Genomic DNA, 25,348 nt, shown 5'->3' on the forward strand with positions numbered 1-25,348 from the left:
GCTTCTTAATTCTGATGAGCCACTTGACCTTTGATGGGTGATTCCGAGTAGGAGCTCAGTATTACGTATTGCTCGGAACCGTTCACCAGAGGTCGGATGCTGGTCGGACTACATTCTCCATAACATTACTTATGGGCTGATTTTTTATGTGGTCATCTTCGTGTTGGGGCCCACGTTATGCACGGTTGCCTGAGAATGCACATATGCCAAGTGCAAAAGTGCGAAGTGGGCCGAGCAAACCTGACTCTATAAATACGTCTTCCAGTAAGCAAATGAATCCATTGAAAGCAAAAGGAGAGAATAGAAGAAGAAATGGAGAAGAAAGAGAGAGGTTATAGTGCTCATGTCATAGTCTTTCCATACCCGAGCCAAGGTCATATAAACCCAATGCTCCAATTTGCAAAACGGTTAGCTTCCAAAGGCCTCAAAATCACAGTAGCCACCACACACTACACTGTGAAATCCATCCATGCCCTAGGCGTGTCTGTCGAGCCAATATCCGATGGCTACGATCAATCCGGCTTTTGGCAAGCCCCCAGCGCCGATGCCTACATCGCGGAATTCAAAGCCATTGGCTCCAGAACACTAACAGAGCTCATACAGAAGTTGGACCGGTTGGGCTCGCCGGTCGATTGTGTAGTGTATGACTCGTTGCTAGGATGGGTACAAAATGTAACTAGGCAGCTAGGCGTACGTGGAGCCATTTTTTTCACCAATTCGTCATTTGTGTGCTCGATCTTCTGTCGACTGCACCATGGGCTATTGAGTTTGCCATTGAGCTCCGATGCGATGCCCCTGACGCTGCCGGGCATGGTTCCGCTCGGCTATTCCGAGTTGCCGACCTTCCTAACGGGGGTGGTCTATCCGGCTTACTGGACCATGGTCATGAACCAGTTCGCTGGCTTGGATAAGGTTGATTGGGTCTTTGGGAACACGTTCGAACGGTTGGATGGGCAGGTGAGTGTGGCACTTCACTCTGTTTTTCAATGTTCTGCTTCCTAATTTTTAGCAATTTCACTTTTCAACGCGGGAAACGTTTGGGGTGATCTGAGCCATTGATATGGTGGGTCATCACTAACTTGGGAATAGCCCCAGAATTTGTTGATTGGACTATCCTATACGTTTGATTCTGTGCTTAGAATATAATCCATTGCTCTCTCTGTTTTCTTTTGGCCTAGCATTTCTTAAACTATGCACTTGCATGCCATATTGATAAAGCAGCCAAAGATACTTGGTTCTTGCATGAATTTTTGGTTGCCCCATCAGATCAACCGTTCGGATCACTTTAGAGAATCGTCGTGTAGAGGACCGCAGCTCAGTGCAGGTACAACCAACATGTCAGGATTATTGAACATCCAAGCCACCATATAAACATCAGGTGGGTCATACCTTGACGATAATTTTCCATAAAGATCAGGTGTATCCACTAATCATGTGGGGGCACAGTTTAGAAACAAATGGATGGGCTAGTTTGATCAACAAAAAATGTGTGGCCTACCTGATCAGTTGACCATCCTGATTTGTGGCCCAATGATATTCAAGGTAGAGCAAACATTTTCAACGGCTCAGATTTTGTATACATATGCTACGCATGTGCAAGATAGATGGCATCTTCAGGACCTCAGTATTCCATCATGTAATGATAATTTGCCATAAAAATCGGCCATTTCACACCTCATGTGGGTTACCACATGTGGAAACAAACGAATGGTTGGAAACCATCAATGCAAATGCACAATTCCCGCATCGTTGTGTAGGATTGATTTAACTCTTATCTTTTTCAACTAACTCTTACTTTTTTCAACACTAAAAAGAGGATGCCATTAAATATATACAGGGCCCATTGTGATGTATGTGAATTACCTATATTGTCCATCAGTTATGCCAATTGCATTTATGCACGCGCCCAAAAAACGAGACCACACCACAGTAAAAAAGGAACTGAACACCCACCATTAAAAACTTCTTGGGTCCACTGATTACTTTGGTGGTGGGCCGCTTGAATGTTGGATCTGCCTCATTTTTCAGCTGAGCATCAAAATATTATGATAAAATGGATGAACGACGCAGATATATGTTATATATACGATGGTGGGGCCAACAAATTAAGCCAGTCCTTTTGGACCGTATTTTTAAACAGAAATACTTGCTTCTTTTCAAGCATGTGAAATTGAAATAACTGGTTATTTACAGTGAATTTGGAAAATCAAACCGGTATTGAGGAGCAATTCATAATGGCCGGTATGTCTTAGGCTTTTAGAAATAAAAATAAAAATTCTCTGGCTGAATACACCACCGACCTAATTGGTGAGTTGATGTCACCCAGTTCTGTGGATCCCATCACGAGGTACGTATTATATCCAAACGGTCCGTCCATTTGGCGAGCTCTTGGTAAGGCTTGAGCCCAAAAAAAATGTAGATCCAAAGATCAAGTGGTCCACACTGCAAAAAGTAGCGGCAGATTAAACATATACCATTGAAACCCTTTTCGGGTCACATTTGTTTCGTATGGGTATGATATTTTTTATTTTTATTTTTATTTTTATATTTAAATCATTCAGTATATTTGTGACCTAATGAATAGATTAGATGGAAAATAAACGTTATAAGTAGGTCCAAGGAATATTTTAACAGTCAGAATCATTGTCCCACTGCTATCTGTCGTGTGGTCCACTTGAGTTTGGATACAATTCATTTTTGACGTCATGCTCTGAAAGGATGACGCCAAATGGATGAACGGTGTGGATATGATAAATACATCATTTTGGGGCCATGTAACTTTGATTTCCTTTGAACCGTTCAAGCTCGGTATCGATCCCTAGTGGGTCGTCTAACAGTGAAGTGTGAACCGACGGGACGGTGTACTAACCAGCTAATTAAAATAAATAAAATAAAATAAGCTCGAGCAGCGTTAGCACCCGTCTTTGCACGACACGTATCCACATCAGCCAGGTCGGTGGTGTATGCTACACCAGCCAATCCATGTGGCTGATTTTGAATGCGTGCCTGCGTGTGGGTGTGTATGTCTCTGCCTGCACGTAGAATTAGCAAATCTCTACATGAGGTCCCGAAGGCCAGCGATGGATGGGCCATGCCCCAGACAGATGTCATGATGGTCAGACGGTCCTAACCCTTTGACGAAAAAATGGACGGTCATCTTAACCAACGTAGTACACATTCACAAAACAAAACTTTCCCATCGGACGGCTTGGATCATCCGATCAGTGACTGTTAGGCCACGGTCAACCCTTATCCAGTATGTTCAGTAGTAAATGATATCGCTTCTGCCTTGGTAACTGTCACTCCACGTTGTCTGCGACTCTAAATCCATGCGCCTGCTGGCCTACCCATACACATTCAGCACACGTGTTAAATTATGATAATTGTTGATGGAAAAATCTATTCCATCTTTTTAGAACTTTGATTAGCTGCACAAGGAGAAGATATTGTAGACATTGGCTAGAGTGGGGACCTTCCCATACTAAAGTAAGGCTAAGAATCTTGGTCCAGTAGCACCGAGGAGTTTTGGGTGAGATATCATGCATACCTTTTCACTTAGACTCTATTTATAGTATAAGCAGGTGAGAGCCGGTTCTTAATCTTAAGCATAATCTTAACATAATTTTCTCAACTGTCATGCGACATTTATGCAAGTAATAAGAGTCGACGTAGTTGACTCTAGAATCACGTAGCAGATGGTTGAGGCCGACCTATGCTGAATCCTTTGATCGATCAGAATGAGGCCGAGCTGAGTTGGACCCTTGATTGATCGAGCAAATAAGCTTGGTTAGAGCTCAAACAAATGAGATTGGTTAGAGCTTGATTAGATAAGCCTAGTCGATGCTCGGACAAATAAGCTTGGTCAAAATTCAGACAAATTAGCTTGGTTGGAGTATCAAAAGTGTATGGTGTCAAGTACCCAGCTCCGCGGTAAGAGGTGTCTACCCTCTGCTAAAATAATTTGTTGTTGGTTGTCCAAGAGCTCCTCGGCCTAGAAGTACATGCTCATGAGTCCGAGCTAACCCACAAGTGGTGAAGTCATTTTTACTCACAGCAATACTGTTTGAGATATGAACTTTTTACCAGGTGGGCTAAACTCAATGAATAATCTGGCCTAAAAATCAGGCATTGGAAACCTTAGGTGGCCATGGAATAACAAAAAGAGTGGTTGGATTGAAAAAGATTTTTTAACTGTCAGTGCATCGTATAAAATGTGGACCATCTGGAACAGTTTTACTGTATGAATCTTTAAGCTGAAGATTTCAACATTAGAAGGAAGATTACTGGACTGTCTAGGAATTGAAGATCAGAAAGAAGAGGCCTGGAATGAGCCATGATAACAATGTTCATTTCCTAGGGTGGATTATTTAGGCTTGTTTGATACCAGGTAATAATTATTTAATTAGGTATTTACATCACTCTTCCCAATGTTTGATTTGACAAACTGCAATATTTGCATAATAAGAGCGTTAATCCCATTTAATGCAATTCCATATCATTAAATACAACGGACCAAACAGGCCCTCCGGCGCCACCACAAGTCAGCATTAGCAGCTCAGGTGGCCCACCGGCAGGGAAGAGACGGTGTTTGAAGCTTATCCACCTCATCATTCGTTTGGATGAGGCAGTCATGTGTTTGAAGCTTATCCAAAATCTGCATGGAGCAACCTCGGTCTTTGAAGCTTATCCAAAACTCAGACATGTCAGGAAACGGACGCGGATTGCGTCCATCCAACCCCTAATCCGTCCGGGCGGGGCTATGTGGGGCCCACCGTGATGTAAGTATTTTATCCACTCCGTTCATCGTTTTTATCAAATAATTTTCATATTGAAGCCAGAAAATGAGGCAGGTCTATAGCTCCAGTAGACCACACCAAAGGAAGCTGCAGTGATAATGACACCCACCGTTGAAACCCTTCTAAGGGCCATCCAATCTATTAATAAGGTCATGTGACGTGGATGAAGTGAAAAAACAAATGTAATCTTGATCCAAAACTTCTCTGGCTCCCAAGAAGTTTTTAATGGTAGAAGTTAAATCCCTTCTTTGTGGTCCATTTAACCCCCTTTGCCTACCTCATATTTTGGCTCATAACTTAAAATGATAAAACACTTACATTACGGTGGGCCCCAATGACCCTGCCTGGACGGATAATCGTCTGGGCGGGGGTAGGACGCAATCCGCATCCTCAGGAAACGTGAGGCTTTTGAAGTGACTTTATGTGCTATAAACAATGTTAGTTTGATATAAATTTGACTTTACTGCTTAGTAATACAAGCCGCTTATTAAGAACTTAGGTAATAGGCCAAGAGCTCAGGACAAGTTGGATGTGTCACGCTATGACGTTGAGTGGGTCGCAGCAAAGATGGACCAGAAAAGGTCTGATTGGAGAGGCATGAATGATTTGTACTACCAGGTCCTTAAATCAGACGTATTTTGCAAATCTAGATGGGTTTTCTGATATATTATATATGGTGTTGGAGCAGAAGAACCTACTTAAGCCAACCAACCCCGCTTGGCAAACCTAGATGAGTTTTTGGATATATTATATATGGTTTTGGAGTTGAAGAACTTACTTAAGCCAACCAACCCTGTTATATATGTCAACTTGCCCTTCAGGATTTGTGAGATTTCATTAGATCAATGGTCGAAAGCCTCGCTTAATTTCATTATTGTTATAAATAGTAAGTTCTAATTCAAGTATAACTTTTGATCAGTTGAGTTGTAGAAGGTTATGATGAAGTCTAGTAAGAATATAGGTCATAAGTTTAAAAATTTATAGTAAGTCACGTTTTAGGGGACTTTCAGTTGAAGTTTAAGTCTAAAAATCCATCATAAGTTTAAGTTCTTTATTTAAAGAATTATAATTTCTTTTTTAATAATTAATCTAGTTATTTCTAATTTATTAAAAATTATTTCTACTTTTATCCCTCATGGAGTCAAGGAAGCTCTCCAAGGAGTCGGTCGACCTCATCACATCCCTCCCTAAGTCAAGCCAGGCTCTTTAAACAATTTGATTAATACCATTCCATCATACTCGGTAGTCAACATCTAGATGTCGGCACTCTGCCATCTTTTCCCAATAGCCATTTCCAAGGCATGGTAGTTGCATTCTAGTTGTCTAGATTGCCCTTTTCATGTTATAGTTGTTTTTACTTTGGTTCGAATTACTCTTTTCATAAGTTTGTCCCTTCCATGACTTGAACCCAGGAGGTGGCGTTGGCTCTAACACTAATTTAAACGTGTCAAGCTGAACTTTTTATAGTACTAAAATTATAACACTAACCCTTAATTCAATTTCTCCATCATGGATTTGCCGCTGGGTTTTAGTTAGTGCTAGCATTTGGGGTGAGTGATTTGGTAGAGTTGGTCAGCACCAGCCTCTTTGTTAAGGGCCGTTTATCTGTTTATTTTATTCTCTCTCTCTCTCTCTCTCTCTCTCTCTCTCTCTCTCTCTCTATGTTTTTGTATAAGGTTATGTGGACTCATATGATATTTGAGGCTGTGCTTTTGTATAAGCTTATACGTGGAGTTCATATGATAGATGAGGCCCTTTTTTTTTTTTGGAGATAGCCCACCCAAATGTTATGGTAAAGCCTCCCTCTTTTTATTAGAGTTGTGTGCTAGCTCCCATTGGCCTTTCTGGAAGGAAAAAAATAAAAATGAAATAAAATAATTTTTTAAAAAAATACAAGGGATTGATATTTTTGTAAAGACCGGCCCAGGGCCCCACAAGGCCATGATCATTTTTATTTGGTGCATATGTCATTAGATAGTGTGTCTGGTGTGGGATCTTTTACCATGTGTGTTTACTCTTGCATATAGCCCTTTGATGAGGCTAGCTCTTTAAATAATGGATAATTTTCTTCAAATCTTGTGGTGATCATTTTCAATTCAAGATGGCCCACTGGTTAGGTCCCATCTTTTCTGATTCTACAATTTGCAAATCCTTTTTTCTCTTTTTTGGTGTCTTTTATCATTAGATTGGTCTCATTGCTAAAACTTCAATTACAGGCAGCAAAAGCAATTTCGGACTTGTGGCCCGTAAAGATGATTGGGCCCATGGTACCATCATCCTACTTGGACGGTCGTATCAAAGGTGATACAAGCTATGGGGCCAGTCTTTGGAAGCCAGACAGCGACAAGTGCATCCAATGGCTCGACACTAAACCAAATGGGTCGGCTGTCTATGTGTCGTTTGGTAGCATGGCGGAAGTGTCGCCGAAACAGATGGATGAAATCGCGTGGGGACTGAAGGGATGCAACATCCCATTCATATGGGTCGTCAAGGAGTCTGAGCAGTGCAAGTTGCCTGACTGGTTTGAGCCGTCGATCGAAGATCAAGGGTTACTCATATCATGGTGTGATCAGCTACAGGTGATGGCCCATGAGGCTGTGGGCTGCTTTGTAACACATTGTGGGTGGAACTCTACACTAGAGGGGTTGTGCCTGGGCTTGCCAATAATCGGTGTGCCTCAGTGGGCTGATCAGCCCACAAATGCAAAGCTAGTGGAGGATGTGTGTGGGGTGGGATTAAGGGCTAAGATGGATGGAGAAGGGATTGTGAGAAGGGAAGAGATTGAGTTTTGTATAAGGGAAGTGATACATGGAGAGAGAGGGAAAGAGATTAAGAAGAATAGTAGGAAATGGAGGGAGTTGGCTAAGGAGGCAGTTGATGAAGGTGGGAGCTCAGATAAGAACATTGATGAATTTGTGTCCATGTTGTGTGGTGGGAATAGGAGTACTCTAATCAATGGGTCCATCTAGTTCGACGGGAGTGCCACGTGCCCATTTGGCACACATGGGTATGATTGGCACCGTTTATTAGGTGGGCCCCATGTATCAGGTGAGTCCAATCTTCAGGTGGGCCACGTGGAAATAATAATAAAAAGGATGACCAATGTCCTTGATAGTATGTAGTTGTGCCTCCTACTTTGACGCAGTAGACCACCCTAATTTTCAAATACGGAAGATATGCTATGGGGAACACATGATGAATGTCGGGGATCTTATAGGCACCTATGGATGGGTGTGTTCAAGTTGAATTACTCGTAAGTTAATTCATACTGTGCGGTTTTCCTTTGCGCTGTGTTATTGATACAAAAGAATAAGGAATTTTGATTTGTGGATGCATGTAATCTAATTGAAATGTGTATGATTTTAGTATGTGTTGGAAGCTTCAAAGGTGTTCTATAGTTGTATGATTCTCTGTTTGAGAGAGAAGGAGGAGTAATTCCCTTTCTTCCCTTCTCTCACCCCTCTTCTCATCAATCCTATTCCTCAATCCTCCCAATGTATTCCTCAAGATGGTATTGGTGGGATCATCATAACCATCCGATTAATTGCTTACAAAATGGACAATCCATACTTATTGTAGGAGAATAGAACTAATCATTATTTTAGATTGTCTAGCATGTGATCCCGTTTTTTTTTTTTTTTTTTTTATTGCATGTGTTCCTATAAAAATATTCACATTGATCGGATCATCCAGACCATCCGATGAATTGCTAGGAAAGTGGATGATCGTAGTATTTGTGGGAAACTGGGTCTGATAGTCAATTTGGATTATTCATCAAGTGCACCCTTCTTCTAATTGCATGCTTTCCTTAAGAATCATTTTGATCTAACATGCTAGCAATCTGATCAATTGCTAGAAAAATAATGGTTCATATTTTATGTAAGAAAATGGGTCAAGAGTCAATTTGGATAGGCTATCTCTATGTCATACATCTGGTTGCATGTGTTTAATTACTTTCATCATATCACCTAACAATCCAATCAGTTAATAAAATAAGGGACAGTCCATATTATTCGTTAATCTAGACTGTCTATCATGTGAGACCTACTTTTATTTGCATGTGTTTCGGAAGATTTGCTTTGATCCGGCTAGCGTAACTGTTGATGTTGTTTCCCGCTCACCCCCATTGCTGCTTGAATACCTGCACAAGAAGAAGACAAAGGAGACCCTGGCTAATATAGGGGACCCTCTGATGCCTAAGTTAGGCCTAGAATCTGGGTCTAAGAATGGTATTAGTGCTTTCGGGGTGAGGGGAGTGTGTATATGTGTACCTTTCACCTTTTGGCATCTCCTATTTTATAGAGGAGAAGTGATCCTGCGGTTTCGGGATTTTCCCTTGGAGGGGATCGTTATCATTATCTAGGATGATTCCGAGATATTTGCTTTCCTAGATTTGTGAGATCTTCTGAGGATCTCGGAAGGGAATTTTTGATGTTGAGGTAACTCCTTGGCTCAACTTTAAGCGAGATATGATGATGTTTGCCTAGATGGGAGACAGAGCTTGGTTGACCGTCGACTGATTGATGTCTTTGAATGGTTCGCGCTGACTGAATCTTCCTCCGCCAAATGGCTGAACCTTGATCAGCTAACAGTCGATCCATAATCGACTTACTGTGGGTCGACAGCCAACCCATTGGCCGACCTAAAGGATAGGTCGGACTAGAGTTGAGCCAAATGGCCCCTGATCAGCCCCCTTTAGAGGGTCTCCATAGGTGCATCGGCCTCCTTGGAGGTCTCGCCTCAAGGTTCCAGACATGTAGGCCTCGGTTAGGCTCGACGCCTAATGAGTTCGAACCATGTCTCTCCTCTTGGCTTCTTTGGGCATGTAGGCTTCGGCCAGGCTCAACACCTAGTGACTCCAAGCCATGCTAGTAGAATCAGTCCATTCTTCAAGCCAACTTAACGACTTGTCATGTTTTCCCCCAATAGTGAGCCCCGCTACTCCTTGTGCTGACCTGGGAAGGCCGAGGAGTAGATTGAAATTGGGTCGAATTATGTTTGGACCAAGCTCATGATGGAGCATTTATTGCCGGTATGGTGGCCAGCACGGATATCAGAGCATGCAGCCTCATTTCATCATGTGTCGGTTTGGTGCCCGAGGTCGCATGAGTCATGAGGCCATCATTTCGGCGTTAGGGCAAATGGGAGGATGGCATGTGGCAGGCTGTTTGATGACGAATTTGGGTATTGCGTGGTATGGCGCCTCCTGTCGAATTGGGGCATCCAAAGAGGCGTCAATCCGACTACCCCTTTAATGCCGGTGCCACGTGGCGCGGCTATAAAAGGGGTGCCCTAGCATCCTCCTTTTCACAATTTCACGCCCATCTCCATCTTCTCCTCTACTCTCTCTCTGCCCCTTTCCTTTCTTTGCTTTCTGCCTTCTGCTTTCTGCATTTTTTGGCATCTCCACAATCTCTCATTATAACGCGGTTGACAGTTTGATGTATGTCATGGTTTAGACAAGATCAGATATTTCACAGGTAGTTAGTTTATGAGTAGATACATGTTTAACCCCAAAAAACAACACCGAAAAGTGGTGAAATGGTTACTTCGATACATTTGAGGTATAAAGAAGTTTGTCTTAACTTTTGAGAAAACAGGGGACAGGCTAGTTGGATATGTTGATTCAGATTATACTGGCAGTTTACATTTTAGAAAGTCTACTTCAAGTTACTCGTTTGTGCTAGAGGATGGAGCAATCAGTTAGATGTCGAAGCTTCAGTCTGTAGTAGCTCTTTTCACAACCGAAGTTGAGTATATGGCAGTGACGGATGTATTTAAGAAAGGTGTTTGGTTGAGAGGTATAATAAATTAGTTAGGGCTTCAGCAGGAGGCTGTACTGGTTAATTTTGACAGCGAAAGCACTATCAATTTGGCTAAAAACTCTATTTATAACTCATGTACTAAACATATTAATGTTCAGCACCATTTTATCCGATAGGTGTGTTGCGTAGCACGCCAACAGCACAGTGAACCGAGATCCAATCTCCGGTCTCACCCACAAATGATAAACAAGAAGAGATATAGACTAGAAACATAATCAAAGCATTCCAAACAAACTACAAGACAAGATATACGTGGAAAAACCCTAACAAGGGTAAAAAATCACGAATGCAAACTTCCACTATGAAAAAATGAAGATTACAAGGAAATATAGTAATCTCTCCCTTGGAAGTATAGAGAAAACCCTTTGCCTACACCTTAGAATTATTTCCCATATACTATAAAAGCTTTCCCATTACCCTGGAAAAGCCCTAGGGACACTTATTTATAATTTAGGCAACTTCCTTTTCGCACCTTTGTGAAAAACCGACTCAAATTTTTACAATCCGTATTAAATCTGGACTCAAATCTACGTAAGCTTGACTGGTCGTGAGGAGTCTTCGACCGGTCGAGTGGCACCCTCGACCGGTCGAGCACATCCCACGACTAGTCAAGCACCTCATAAATTCAAAATCCCAACTCGCTGGAAAACGAGTGGAGTCAGTCCACGACTGGTCGAGCGGGCCACTCGACCGGTCGAGCAGATCACTCAACTGGTCAAGCGGCTATCCAGATGTGGCTCTACATCTCAACAATCTCCCACCTGGAGACACATCACCATATGCTTTTGTCTTCTTCATCCGGAGTGCACAATCTCCCTGTCTTCAAGCCTGAAGACCAATCAAAACTAAACAGAGCTTTAGCTTCTCCCGTGTGACTGCCTTAGTCAGCATATCCCCAGGATTCTCACTTATATGAATCTTCTCCAGAGCAATCGATCCATCTTCTAGTAATGAATGTATGAAGTGATATCTGATGTCAATATGCTTGGTCCTTAAATGAAATGTTGAATTCTTAGCCAAGTGTATTACACTCTGATTGTCACTATACAGCTTGCAATCTGTTTGCTTCTTACCCAACTCTTCCATGAAATCTTGCATCCACACCATCTCCTTACATGCTTCTGTAGCTGCAACATATTCTACTGCTGTCATCCAGATAGATACTATCTTTTGTAACTGAGAGACCCAACTGACTGCAACACTACCCAGAGTAAAGACATAACCTGTAGTGCTTCTTCTGCTGTTGATCTCCTGCCAAATCTGAATCTACGTAGCCTTGTAGCTTGATTTCTGATCCACTATAGCACAACCCTATATCCACAGTACCTACCAGGTATCTGAGGATCCACTTCATAGCTTTCCAATGTTCTTTCCCAAGGTTGTTCATGAACTTGCTAACAACTCTCACTGCTTGAGCAATGTTTGGCCCCGTGCTCACCATAGCATACATGAAACTTCCAATGGCTAACGTGTATGGGACTGTAGCCATGTAGTCCCGTTCCTCCTTTATCTTTGCCATTTGCTTCTTAGATAACTTGAAATGGTTGGCTAATGGAGTGATAACTGGGTTAGCACTTCTCATATTGAATCGATCAAGTACCTTGGCTATGTACTCTGCCTGTGACAAAACTAGTTTCTTGTTTTCCCTATCACTCTTTATCCTCATGCTTAGGATTTGTTTTGCAGCTCCTAAATCCTTCATGGCAAATTCTCTAAACAGTTATCTTTTAAGATTTAAGATGTCTTTCATGCTTGAACCAGCCACAAGCATATCATCAACGTACAGAAGAAGGATGATGTACGATGTATCAAACTTCTTCAAATAACAACAGTGGTCTGCATGAATCTCTTAAAACTGTTTTTCGACATGAAACTGTCGAATTTCTTGTACCACTGCCTCGGGGCCTGCTTCAGACCATATAAACTCTTTTTCAGTTTGCACACTTTTTTCTCATTTCCTGGTACCACGTATCCTATCGATTGATGCATATATATATATATCTCTTCTTCAAGGTCCTCATAAAGAAAGGCTGTCTTAACATCTAGCTGTTCTAGAGTAAGTCCTTTGTAGCCATTATACTTAAGACCATGCGAATCGTAGACATTTTCAATACCAATGAAAATATTTTAGTGAAATTGATACCTGCCTTTTGTTGAAACCCTTTCACAACCAGTCTAGCCTTGTACCGTTTCGAACCATCGTGCTCCTCCTTCAGTCTGTAAACTCACTTGTTATGAAGAGCTTTCTTACCCTTGGGTAGAGTGACTAGCTCCCATGTATGATTAGACTCAAGAGAGTCCATTTCATCATCTATGGCCTGCTCCCACTTAACCCGTGTATCTGACTGTAATGCCTCTTCAAAACACTAGTTCACCATTATCTGTCAGTAGTAGATAATGTACGGAGGGTGAGTATCATACTGTGGATCTCCTCTCTCGAGTAAACCTCCTCACAACCGGTGTATGTGGCTTTGCCTCATAATGCTCCTGTGCATGATCATCCTGTGGTGCTATAACACTCATGTCCGATAACTTTTTCAACTCTTCGAATTTTTTCTCCTCGACCTTATTTTCCTACATATTGTCCTTATACATCACTTTTTCATTAAAGACTACGTCGTTGCTTCTGATGATTTTCTTATTTTCTACATCTTAAGACCTGTAGCTAAAATCATGCTGCCCGTATCATATAAACATGCACCTCTTGGACTTTGCATCCAGCTTGTTTCTATACTCTGCATCAATATGAACATATGAAGTGCAACCGAACACTCTGAAATGTGAAAGGTTCACTTCTTTCTCAGTCCATGTTTCTTTTGGTAGCCCACCATCCAATGGTGCTGAGGGACTTCTATTGATGAGATATACGGTAGTATTCACAGCATCTGCCCAAAAGGTCTTTGGCAACCCTGCATGTAACCTCATGCTCCTAGCGCGATCAAGGATGGTCCTGTTAATGCGCTTAGCCACACCATTCTGCTGCAGTGTCCCTGTAATCATTTTCTGATGTTTGATTCCATTTGGTACACAATACTCCTCAAATCTCTTATCATAGTACTCTCCCCCATTATCAGATCTGAGTCATTTTACTGTTTTACCTATCTCATTTTTTACCATAACTTTTTACTTCTTAAATACATCAAATATATCAGATTATGTTTTAAGAAATAAATCCACAATTTTCTACTAGCATCATCAATAAAGGAAACAAAATAACGTGAGCCACCAAGAGGTAATACATGTGCCGGTCCCCACACATCAGTATATACAAGCTCCAACAAATACATCTTTGGAGCGCGTCCTGTCTTCTTGAAACTTAGGCCGTGTTTGTTAACGCTGAATTTTTACACTTAACGCGGAATGGGGAAAATTTTTCGTGTTTAGTGGTGTTTGTTAATGCGTTGTTAACGCGGAAGACGGAAAGCGCTAAGTGGTTTTTCATTGAATTCTTTCCGTGATAAGACTTTGGCTTAATGGTGAACGCGGAATGCGCTCCGTGATTTTTCATTAAACAAAAATTTTTTGCTTCCAAAAGTACCCCTTTTAAAGTTAGTACGGAATTTTTTTTTAAAAAATTGTTTGCGCAATACAAAATCAACCTTTAACCTATGAAACTTCTTCATGCCCCACCATGATTTATGTGTTTGATCTACACCGTCCATCAACTTTTTCAGATAATTTAAGGTGTGATCCAATAAAAGAAGCAGGTCCAACAATTAATTGGACCATAAGGTGGGGATTGAACGTCCACCATTAAAAACTTCTTGAGAGCTGGAGAAGTTTCAGATCAAGCTGATATTTGTGTTTCACTTCATCCACGTCTACATGGCCTAATGAATAAGTTGGATGGTAAAAAAACATCACAGTGGACCTGTGAATTTTTGAATGGTGAAAATCATTATTCCGCTATTATTTTGGTGTGGTCCTTTTGAGCGTTGGAGCTGCCTTATTTTTGTGTTCATGCCTTAAAATAATATGAGAAAAGGGATTGATGGTTTAGATGTACAGATACATCACGGTGGGCCCACCCATAGAACTACTTGTTCAGAGCTAGGGACGGGTGGGGGTAGTACGTAATCCGCATCCTCGTGCTCGTCCTGGACACAAGACGGGAACAGATTGGATACTCCCACTGCCACAGGCCAATACTGGTGGTCGGTGCTCTGTGGGCCATACCATGATGTATGTGTTTCATCCATGCCATTAATTTATTTTTTAGATCATTTCATGGTATATGACAAAAAATTAGATATATCAAAATCTCAAGTAGGCCACATTACAGGAAACAATGTTGAATGAGCGTCGACCATTAAAAACCTTATGGGGGCCATAAAAGTTTTGGATCAAGCTGATCTTTGTTTTTTCCTTTCATCTGGGCCTGTATGACCTAATAAAGAGATTGGATGTCAAATAAACAGTACAATGGGCCTTAGGAGGATTTTAATTGTTAACGTTCAATACTCACATTTTTGTCCCACCTGAGTATTAGATACGGTTCATTTTTGTCCTTATGTCCTAAAATGAACTCACAAAACGAATGAATGGAGTGGATTTCTCACAAACATCACGGTAGGCCCCACCTAAGTTCCCAGCGCAGGAACTTCATGCGAAAGCCTTCCGCGAGGAATCCCCGTCCGAGTCAGGGACAGGATTGGGAAACGGATTGGCTAGTGTATTGACATAAGCAAGTTTTGTGGTCCCATCATGATGTATTTGTTATATCCAAACCGTCCATCCATTTTACGAGCTCGTCGTAAGACTTGAGCTGAAAAATAAGACATATATAAAGATAAACTGGACCACAGTGCAAAAAGCATTAGTGTACCATTGAAACCCTTTTGGGGTCATAGAAGTTTCGAATCAATATGAAATTTTTTTTTCCTCTTCATCCAGATATTTTTGACCTTATGAATACATTAGATGGAAAATAAACGCTATAGTGGGCCTTGCAAATTTTTTAATGGTGAAAATCATTATCCCACTGCTATTTTTGGTGTGGTCCATTTGAGTTTTGGATATGATTCATTTTTTGGACAATGCTCTAAAATAATCATGAAAAATTTATGAACGGTGCGGATATAATAAATACATTATTGTAGGGCCCATGTAACTTTGATCTCCTTTGAAACCTTCATACAAGGCGGACCTTGAGTAGCGTCTTTGCACGACACGTATCCACGTATCAACGGATTGGCTACTCCCCCAGCCACCTGCCTGGTGGGTGATGGTCAGTGCTGTGAGGCCCCATGATGTATGTGGTTCATCCATTTAGTTCATTCATTTTTTACATGTCATTTTATATCTCTATCCCAAAAAATTCCACCACTGTACATACAAATCATTAATTTGCAATCTGTATTCATGAATAATGATATTTTAATTTTCTATTAAGTATTTTATAGTTTATTTGAATTAAATAGAATAATTTTATTTTCATTTAATAAAAAATAATTTCTTTATAATGTAAAATATTTCCAAACCGGAGATATGGGCAAATGTGTCAAATCAACATATTTTAGACAATTCATATGTTTGTTAACAAATAAATTGTTTCAAATTCAGTACTTAATTTTCAGACTTCAGCCATACTTACCAAACAAGTTTTTTGACTTCAGATTTCAGATTTAGCTTCAGATTTCAGATTCAGGCTTTAGACTTCAGATTTAACAAACGAGGCCTTACTCTCTTCTACTTACCATACACGCAGTCATCGCAGAATTCTAAGTCAATAGACTTCAACCCTGGTAGCTTCCCTTTTGACAATAGCATTTTCATCCCCTTCTCACTCATATGTCCCAACCTCTGATGTCATAATTGCCCATTCACTCTAGTTGATGCGAATGCGAGTGAACTATACGATCCTGAAGTCACATACAAAGTGTCTTTCTTCTTGCCTCAAGATATCACCAAGGCACCTTTTGTGATCTTCTAGAAATCACTGGTGAATGTCGTCATATAACCGGTATCGGCCAACTGCCCCACTAAGATCGAGTTCCGTTTCAAACTCGGTACATGTTTGACATCCTTCAATTTTAAAACCGTTCTGTCTTTCTGATTTATATGAACGTCTGCCTTTCTAACGATACTGCATGGCTTATCATCACCCAGGTAGACTCTCCCAAAGTTACCTGATATATAATTATGCAGAACTTCCTTACATGAAGTGGCATAAAACGAAGTACCTAAGTCTATGACCCAAGACTCATTCCTCATATCAAGAGACAAGATCAACGCCTCTATGTCACTCTCCTCAGATAGATTCACTGAATCCTTCCCACCTTGAGAGTTTTCTTCTTGTTTCTTAAGCGCCCTACAATCACGTTTCATGTGCCCCTTCTTACCGTAATGCCAACACCCATCTTTGTCTTTCGGTCCATTGGACTTTCTCCTCGACTTAAAACATCCGTGTTTATTGCCTCATTTGTTTAGCGATCTTCCTCTTCCTTCAGCGTTTAGAGCATTTCCTGAATCCCCTGAAACTCTTGATGTCTTTCTTGTAGATTCTTCACTGAGAATTAGACTAGTCACATCATCAAATTTCAGCTTTGTTGACCCTGAAAAATTGCTCACAGTAATCACCAAACCATCCCAACTGTTTGACAGACTAGATAAGATCAATAATGCCCTGACCTCACCCTAAAAAACAATGCTAATGGATTCCAACTGACTTGTGACTGTATTGAACTTGTTTAGATGTTCAGCCACGCTCCCATCGTCTGACATCTTCATATTGATTAGCTGTTTCATAAGATGAACCTTGTTGGATGCTGAGAGTTTTTCATACATGGTGGCTAGGGCTTCCATTAATTCTTTTGTGGTTTTCATCTTGGATATTGTAAGTGCTATAGTTTATATCCCTGCCTGTTGTCAAATTTGTGGTGCTAAAATCACTGTTATGTTATATATAACTTGCATAAGTGAAGCTCTCTCAAGGATCAACATTCATGAACAAGCTAAGCTCACAAGACAAGACTCAAGCTGTAGAGTACAAGGCAGTTTGTAAAGAACTCAAGACCCTTTCAAGATTGAGTTACATCAAGATTTCAAGATTGATCTACATCAAGACTTCAAGTCTGATACTTCAAGGTCACTTGTTCCTAATGTTTCAATGTCCATTCTTCATGAATGAGGTTTGACTGACCATAGGTTGACCTTAGAAGTAGGTCATTTCAGATACATAAACTGAATGTTTATTTTACATGTGATTGGTCTGTTCTTCGACTAGTCTTAGGCCTTCTTCAACTAGTCATAGACTTGCTTCAACCAGTCCAAGAAATTCCTCGATCAGTCGTGAGTTTGTTACAAATTCCGGATGAAATCTGTTAGGCTTCGACTAGTCCAGGAATCTGTTCGACCAGTCGTAGGAACAGTGTCGACTGCATCTTCGACCAGTCGAACATCTTCGACTCGAAATCCAGCGATGGTTTATAGTTTCATCAACCAGTCGAAGGAAACCTACGACCAGTCGTAGGTGACCTACGACCAGTCGTAGGAGACCTTCGACTAGTCGTAGAACGGTCAGAGCATATCCCGCCGAATTTTTCAAATATCTGTTATTGCTTCGACTAGTCAAAGAGCACTCTAGACCAGTGGAAGACCCGATCTTCTCACTTATAAATAGTGCACGAATCTCAGAAGAAATCATCGATTTAATTAATTCATTCAAGCCAATCTTCGTCGAACTTCTGAGAGATAATTTTGTGCTCCATCTAAGCTAAGTGTGCTTATTTAATATTCTCTTTCCTTAGCTTTATTTAATTGATTTTGTTTCTGCTATTCCAATTTGATTTGATAAGAGGAATTGTTATTCCCTTTCTTTGGAATCAAAATCAATTAAGGCAAGCCCTATTCGATTTAATTTAAAATCTATTAGAATTAGAACCATTGTAATTGAGTACTGGACATTAAACTTGGACATTCAATCATCTACTCTAATTTGGTTCTACCGGGCTGCTACAACGAAGGAGATATTCAGGTATTTTACATTTAATTGTAAATTCCTTTTTGTTTTGGTTTCTTTCAAGATTTGCCAAAAAAATCTTGTTGTATTGGTTTTCTGAGGAGAGTTAGGAAAACTCAGAAGTGGGATTTTTTAATTGTGTAAGCTCACATACAAAGACACAATTGTAAAGGTTTTGGGTGAACCTGGGAAAACCTATTTTTAGTGAACGCTAATATCCCCTGTGTGAGGATATTAGGAGTGGAGTAGCATTTTGTGTGGCTGTTGTTTAACAGTTGGTGAACACACAGGCGAACCACTATAAACCCTTGTGTTGTGGTTGATTGATTTATTCTTCTAATCTTTAATTATTCTTTTGTGGGATGTATGTATGGTGGTGAATGTTGTAATCATTTAATTCAAGCATTGTGAGAATGTTGTAATAGTTTAGAATTTATTTTCTGCTATTCCTTTATCGCTTGATATTCTATTTCTTTTGAAAGTTGTTCCAGCAAGGTTGCCCTGCCATTCTTATGGTGTATGGCTGTCCCTAGAACAATACATTTTTGATTACAAGTTATTTCAATTCAGTTTGTATTTAATTCTGTATTCCTCTTCGGTTTGAGATTTGATACAAAGATCTTTCTAGAAATAAGGTTGTCCTACCATAAACTCTGGTTTTTGGTGTAAGGTTGTCCTTAGAATAACATTTGTATCAACCTCTCAAGATCTGAATTTTGAGGTTGTTTTACTTTCCTGCATTGTGATTTACTTTGGCTATCATATTCATTTTAAATTCCGCTGTTATAAGTTTTATTTGGCATTGTCCTATTCACCCCCCCCCCCCTCTAGGACATATAGCTTGGCCTTTTCAAGTGGTATCAGAGCCTAATAACTCTTTTTTAATTCTTGGATTTAATTCCTGAGCTAACGATTTAAGCTAGTTAAGATGTCAAATTTTGATAGCCTTTCAGTCACAAGGCCTCCACCCTTTGATGGCTCCAAATATGCCTATTGGAAAGCCAGAATGAGGATCTTCCTCAAATCAATGGATGAAAATGTGTGGCAAGCCACAGTGACTGAATGGAATCCTCCTTTCATGGAAGTTACTGGGGTTGACGGTTCAAAATCAATGAAAGTCACACCATATTACCAATGGACCACTCTTCATAAAAGTGAGAGTAGTGCAAATGCTAAAGCACTAAATGCAATTACTTGCGCACTATCACCGGATGAGTTCAAAAGAATCATTTCCTGTGATACTGCAAAGCAAGCTTGGGATATATTAGAAATGACACACGAGGGTACTACAATTGTCAAAAAATCAAAAGTCCAACTCCTCACAACCAGATTTGAAGAAATTCATATGGAGGAAAATGAAATGTTTATGAACTTTTACACTAGATTAAATGACATTGTAAACTCAATGTGGGGTCTTGGCGATAAAATCCCAGAAAGTAAAGTGTGTGCAAAAATATTACGCTCACTTCTTGAACGGTTCAATTCTAAAGTAACCGCGATTCAGGAACTTCATAATACGGATAATATGAGGGTAGAAGAACTAGTTGGTTCTCTACAAACCTACGAGTTAAACTTTAAAGCTCCTAAAGGTAAATCTATCGTACTAAAATCTTCTAAATGTAATTCAGAAGAAAATTCTGATTCAGAAGATAATATGGCTCTTTTAGCTAAAAAATTTTACAAAATTTTCAAAAGCAAGAAAAGGGTTGATTTTCAAAAATCAAATGATAAAAAGAAGTTTAGACCCAAATCTAGAAAATCTTTGAAAGATAGTCAATGTTACAACTGTCAAGAATATGGGCACTTAGCAAATAGATGTCCTAAAAGGGACAAACCCAAGAAGAAGGGTATGTTGGCTACATGGGATGAATCATCTGATTCTGAAGGTACTTCTGAATCAGAAGATTCTGAAACTGAGTCAGGCAATGAGGTTAAAGCTCTTATGACTCTAGCCAAATTCACATTTTCAGATAATGACTCTACAAGTGAAGAAAATCTGAATAGTGAATGTGAAAATGAAGATGATCTTCAAGACGCTTACAATGCCCTATATAAGGAAAGTTGTAAAATTGCTGTCAAACTTAAACTTCAAAAAGAAAAGTTTTCTAAACTTAAAAATTGTTTTGAATCACTTGTCTTAGAAAAATCACAAATTTCAGATTGTTTTGAAAAATCAAAATGCGATTTGGAATTCAAAAACTCCCTAATTATTGATTTAAAATCTGAAATTGAGAAACTTAAAACTGAAGTATCTTCTCTTCTGAGTTTAAAGGACACATGGAAATATGCCCAAGGTGATCCAAAGTTAGAGAAACTTTTATCCGAATCAAGAAAATGTGGCGATCGATCCGGGTTGGGCTATGATAAAAATCTACCTCCTAAACAAAAGTATACTCCTCCTATTTTGTTAAAGGAGAGTCCTCAAACTCAAAAGGGAAAAGTACTTATCAAGATTTTTCTAAAAATTCAAAAACTTTTCAAAAACCTAGAAGCAGCCATGTCAACTTTAATCAGAAACGAAATCCACTAGCTGAAAAGATAGTTGATTTACTCAAGGAGCTCTTAAAATCTAACTCTATAGGTCATTCCTACAAATATACACAAAAGAAGACCAACTATGTTCCTAAACCCAAAACAGTTATGAAATGGGTTCTTAAAGTCACTTGCTTGGTTGCTCACACTGCTTTCAAAGCAACAAGTCATTCAAAGTGGTACCTAGACAGTGGATGCTCCAGGCATATGACAGGTGACAAAGCTTTATTCACGGATCTAAAAGATATGACTGATGGTTCAGTCACATTTGGTGATGGTAGCAATTGCAAGATTATAGGCCAAGGTACGGTTCAACTTTTTAATCTTCCTGTGTTTAAAAATGTTTTATACGTTGAAGGCTTAAAACATAACTTGCTTAGTATATCACAAATATGTGATAATAACCATAATGTTCGGTTTTCTAATCAAAGCTGTGAAATTCTAAACAATAAGGGTTCTGTAATATTAACTGGACGTAGAACGTCTGAAAATTGCTATATTATTAGCGAATCCAGCTCATCTAATCAAACTTGTTACATGGTCCATACAGACGAGACTGATTTATGGCATAAACGTCTTGGACATGTACATTATCGAAATTTATATCGATTGAGCAAACGAGAACTTGTAAGAGGTTTACCCAAACTTCAGAAATTAGATAAAATATGTGGTGAGTGCCAGATAGGCAAACAAACAAAGAATTCACACAAAAAGGTGAATTCAAATACCACATCAAGACCACTCGAATTTCTCCACATGGATCTGATAGGACCTACCAGAACAGAAAGTCGTGGTGGGAAAAAGTATATCTTGGTAATAGTTGATGACTTTACCAGATTCACTTGGGTAGTCTTCTTAAGGGATAAATCTGAAACCCTTGAAGAAGTAAGAAAAGTTCTCAAAAGGATTCAAACTGAAAAATCTTCCTAAATCAGTAAAATTCGTAGTGATCATGGATCTGAATTTGAGAATAGCAATTTTGAGAAGTTCTGTACCGACTAAGGAATATTACATGAATTCTCTGCTCCCAAAACTCTACAACAAAATGGAATTGTAGAAAGAAAGAATAGGGTGCTTCAAGAAATGGCTAACGTCATGTTAAATAGCATGAAGCTCTCTAAAAATCTTTGGGCTGAAGCAGTCAACACAGCTTGCTATATTATTAACCAAGTATACACTAGCAAAGATAATAATAAAACGGCTTACGATTGTGGTTCAATAAAAAGCCTACTATTAAATACTTTCGAGTTTTTGGCAGCAAGTGCTATATTTTACGTGATCGTGAAAATTTGGAAAAATTCGATACGAAGAGTGATGAAGGTATTTTTCTAGGATATTCCTTAAACAGTCGAGCTTATAGGGTCCTGAACAAAAGGACTGGTGTGATTCAAGAATCCATTAATGTTGTCATTGATGATCACTTAAACACACCAATTTCTAATTCAGATAATGATGAAATACTAATCATTGATAAACCCGATACTTCATCGAATCAGACTGATTTTGAGTTGAGGACTGTTAAAGATCATCCAACCACACAAATTCTTAGAAACCCTCTCACCGGTGTTCGCACCCGTAGACAACTTGAGGATATATGTAATTATGTATGTTTTACATCCCAAATTAAACCATCTAACGTAAAAGAAGCTCTTGCTGATGAGAACTGGATTGTTGCGATGCAAGATGAACTCAACCAATTCATAAGAAATGATGTTTGGTATCTCGGACCAAGGCCTAAAGATAAACACATTATTGGAACTAAATGGATTTTCAAAAATAAGTCTGATGAGTGTGGAAATATAATTAGAAACAAGGCTAGACTAGTGATACAAGGTTATACTCAAATTGAAGGGATTGATTTCGATGAAACCTTTGCACCAGTAGCACGTCTTGAATCTATCAGACTATTTATATCCATTGCATGTTTTAAAAAGATAAAGATCTATCAGATGGGTGTGAAAAGTGCTTTTTTAAATGACGATTTACATGAAGAAGTCTATGTTGAACAGCCAATGGGTTTTGAAGATTCCAAAAATACTGATCATGTATATCGGCTTAAAAAGGCACTTTATGGATTAAAACAAGGACCTAGGGCATGGTATGAGAAACTAACGAAATTTCTTTTAAGTCATAATTTTCAAATGGGATCTGTTGATAAAACTCTGTTTGTTAAGAAACATAATGATCATATCTTAATGGTGCAGATTTATGTTGATGATATCATTTATGGATCAACTTGTACTGACTTGACTACTGAGTTTGCAGATTTGATGAAATCACAGTTCGAAATGAGCATGGTTGGAGAATTGACTTATTTCCTTGGATTGCAAGTAAAGCAACAATCTGAAGGAATATTCATTTCTCAATCTAAGTATGCCTTGAATCTAATCAAGAGATTTGGATTTGAGAATGGCAAGAATTTCGATACTCCTATGAGTACTACCCTGAAACTATCAAAAGACTCTAATGGTAAAAATGTTGACTCAAAACTTTATCGAAGTATGATTGGTAGTTTGTTATATTTAACTGCTAGTAGACCTGATATTTCTCTAAGTGTAGGTATTTGCGCAAGATATCAATCTGATCCAAAAGAATCTCACTTGATTGCTGTCAAGTAAATTATTAGATATGTCGCAAGTACTGTAAATCTCAGTCTCTGGTATCCTCATGAAACCAATGTTCAATTAGCTGGGTACTCGGATGCTGACTGGGCTGGTAATCTAGATGATAGAAAATCAACCAGTGGTGGTTGTTTTTTTATTAGAAATTGTCTAGTTTCCTTGTTTAGTAAGAAAAAAAATTCTATATCACTTTCAACAACTGGTAATGCGCTGGTAATGCATGTACACAGCTTGTTTGGATGCAACGAATGCTAAGTGATTATGGAATTAAACAGGATTCTATGTTATTACATTGTGATAATTCCAGTGCGATAAATATTTCAAAAAATCCTATTCAGCATTCTCGTACTAAGCACATTGACATTAGATTTCATTATATAAGGGAATTAGTAGAAGAAAAACTTATATCTCTAGAATATATTCCTACTGAAGATCAACGAGCTGACATTTTTACAAAACCTCTCGATAAAAGCAGGTTCAAAAAGATGAAATTTGATCTTGGCATGTGCATTTTAAATTAATTATTTATGCCTACTTGTATTATAGTGTATATATTTGCTAGATTGAATTTCAAATTTTGTAGAATTTGCAAGAAATTTGAATTTTTGGGGTTTCTTCGACTAGTCGTGAGTATACACGACCAGTCGTCCTACGACCGGTTGTAGATACCCACGACTAGTCGTGAAACTCGGGTTTCACTTAAAATTAGGGATTTTTTCCTTTCTTCCTCATTTCTTCTTTCTTCTCCTTGGAGCCGAGCTTCGACTTGTCGAACCCATTCTTCAAGTTCTTCAAGGTTAGTGTTCCAAATCCCATTTTTCTTGCAGATTTGTGTCTAGATTGTTTCCTTTTCTCTCTTGAAGCTTTCTATTTTGAAAATCATTGAGATTTGGGGTTTGGATTTTGAAAAATCTGTTTTGAGTAAACCCACTTCTCAATCCTTTGCAACTTCCTATTTTCTTGAAATCCTTGTTGCAAATGGCTTCTAGAGGTAGAAAAACTACTTCCCGTGGTCCTTATTCTTCCTCCAGATCGACCGCTATCTCTAAACGTCATCTTCTTGTTCCCAATGATGATCCATCATATGTTAGGGACATTAGATCACGTAATGTTATTGTTGAACATCCTGTTGATATTAATCATATTGCACCTTTTGACATCCTTCCTATGCTTGAAGCTGTAGGTTGGGTTAACTTATTGCATTGGGGTGGGCCTGCATACCGGTCCATTGCCCAATCCATGTTTACATGTATTAGTACTTTTTCACAGGATAATTTAACTTTTTAAATTTCTACTAGAGAAGGGCCTTTTGACGTTAATCGTCATTTAATTTCATCCCTTATGGAAATTCTTGTGAATGATGAGGGTATTCCTATCCATAACTTAACTGATAAACCCTCAATGTCTAAAAAACGCATGCTCACTAGAGACTTGTGCAATATGGATGTTCAATGGACTCAAAAAGGGAATGCGCTTCCTGCAAGGTATTTGTTACCCAAATACAGAATTCTCCACAGAATCTTTGTGTCTAATCTTTATCCTCGTTCGGGTAATAAATTTGATTTGACTTCGTTTATGGTTCGTGTTATCCATGCTATTTCCAATGGTACTCAG

At 39.3% G+C, this 25,348-nt stretch overlaps 1 protein-coding gene across 1 annotated transcript; it reads left to right on the forward strand.

Annotated features, from left to right (window-relative positions):
- Positions 1-269: 269 nt before the first annotated feature.
- Positions 270-7,964, forward strand: LOC131240227 (UDP-glycosyltransferase 74B1). Its single transcript, XM_058238356.1, has 2 exons — positions 270-957; positions 7,013-7,964. Exons 1-2 carry the CDS (start codon positions 313-315, stop codon positions 7,763-7,765), a joined length of 1,398 nt encoding a protein of 465 aa, XP_058094339.1. The 5' UTR covers positions 270-312; the 3' UTR covers positions 7,766-7,964.
- The last annotated feature ends 17,384 nt before the right edge of the window (positions 7,965-25,348 follow it).

This window comes from Magnolia sinica, chromosome 3 (assembly GCF_029962835.1).
Source record: "Magnolia sinica isolate HGM2019 chromosome 3, MsV1, whole genome shotgun sequence".
In the NCBI taxonomy this organism is placed as follows: Eukaryota; Viridiplantae; Streptophyta; class Magnoliopsida; order Magnoliales; family Magnoliaceae; genus Magnolia; species Magnolia sinica.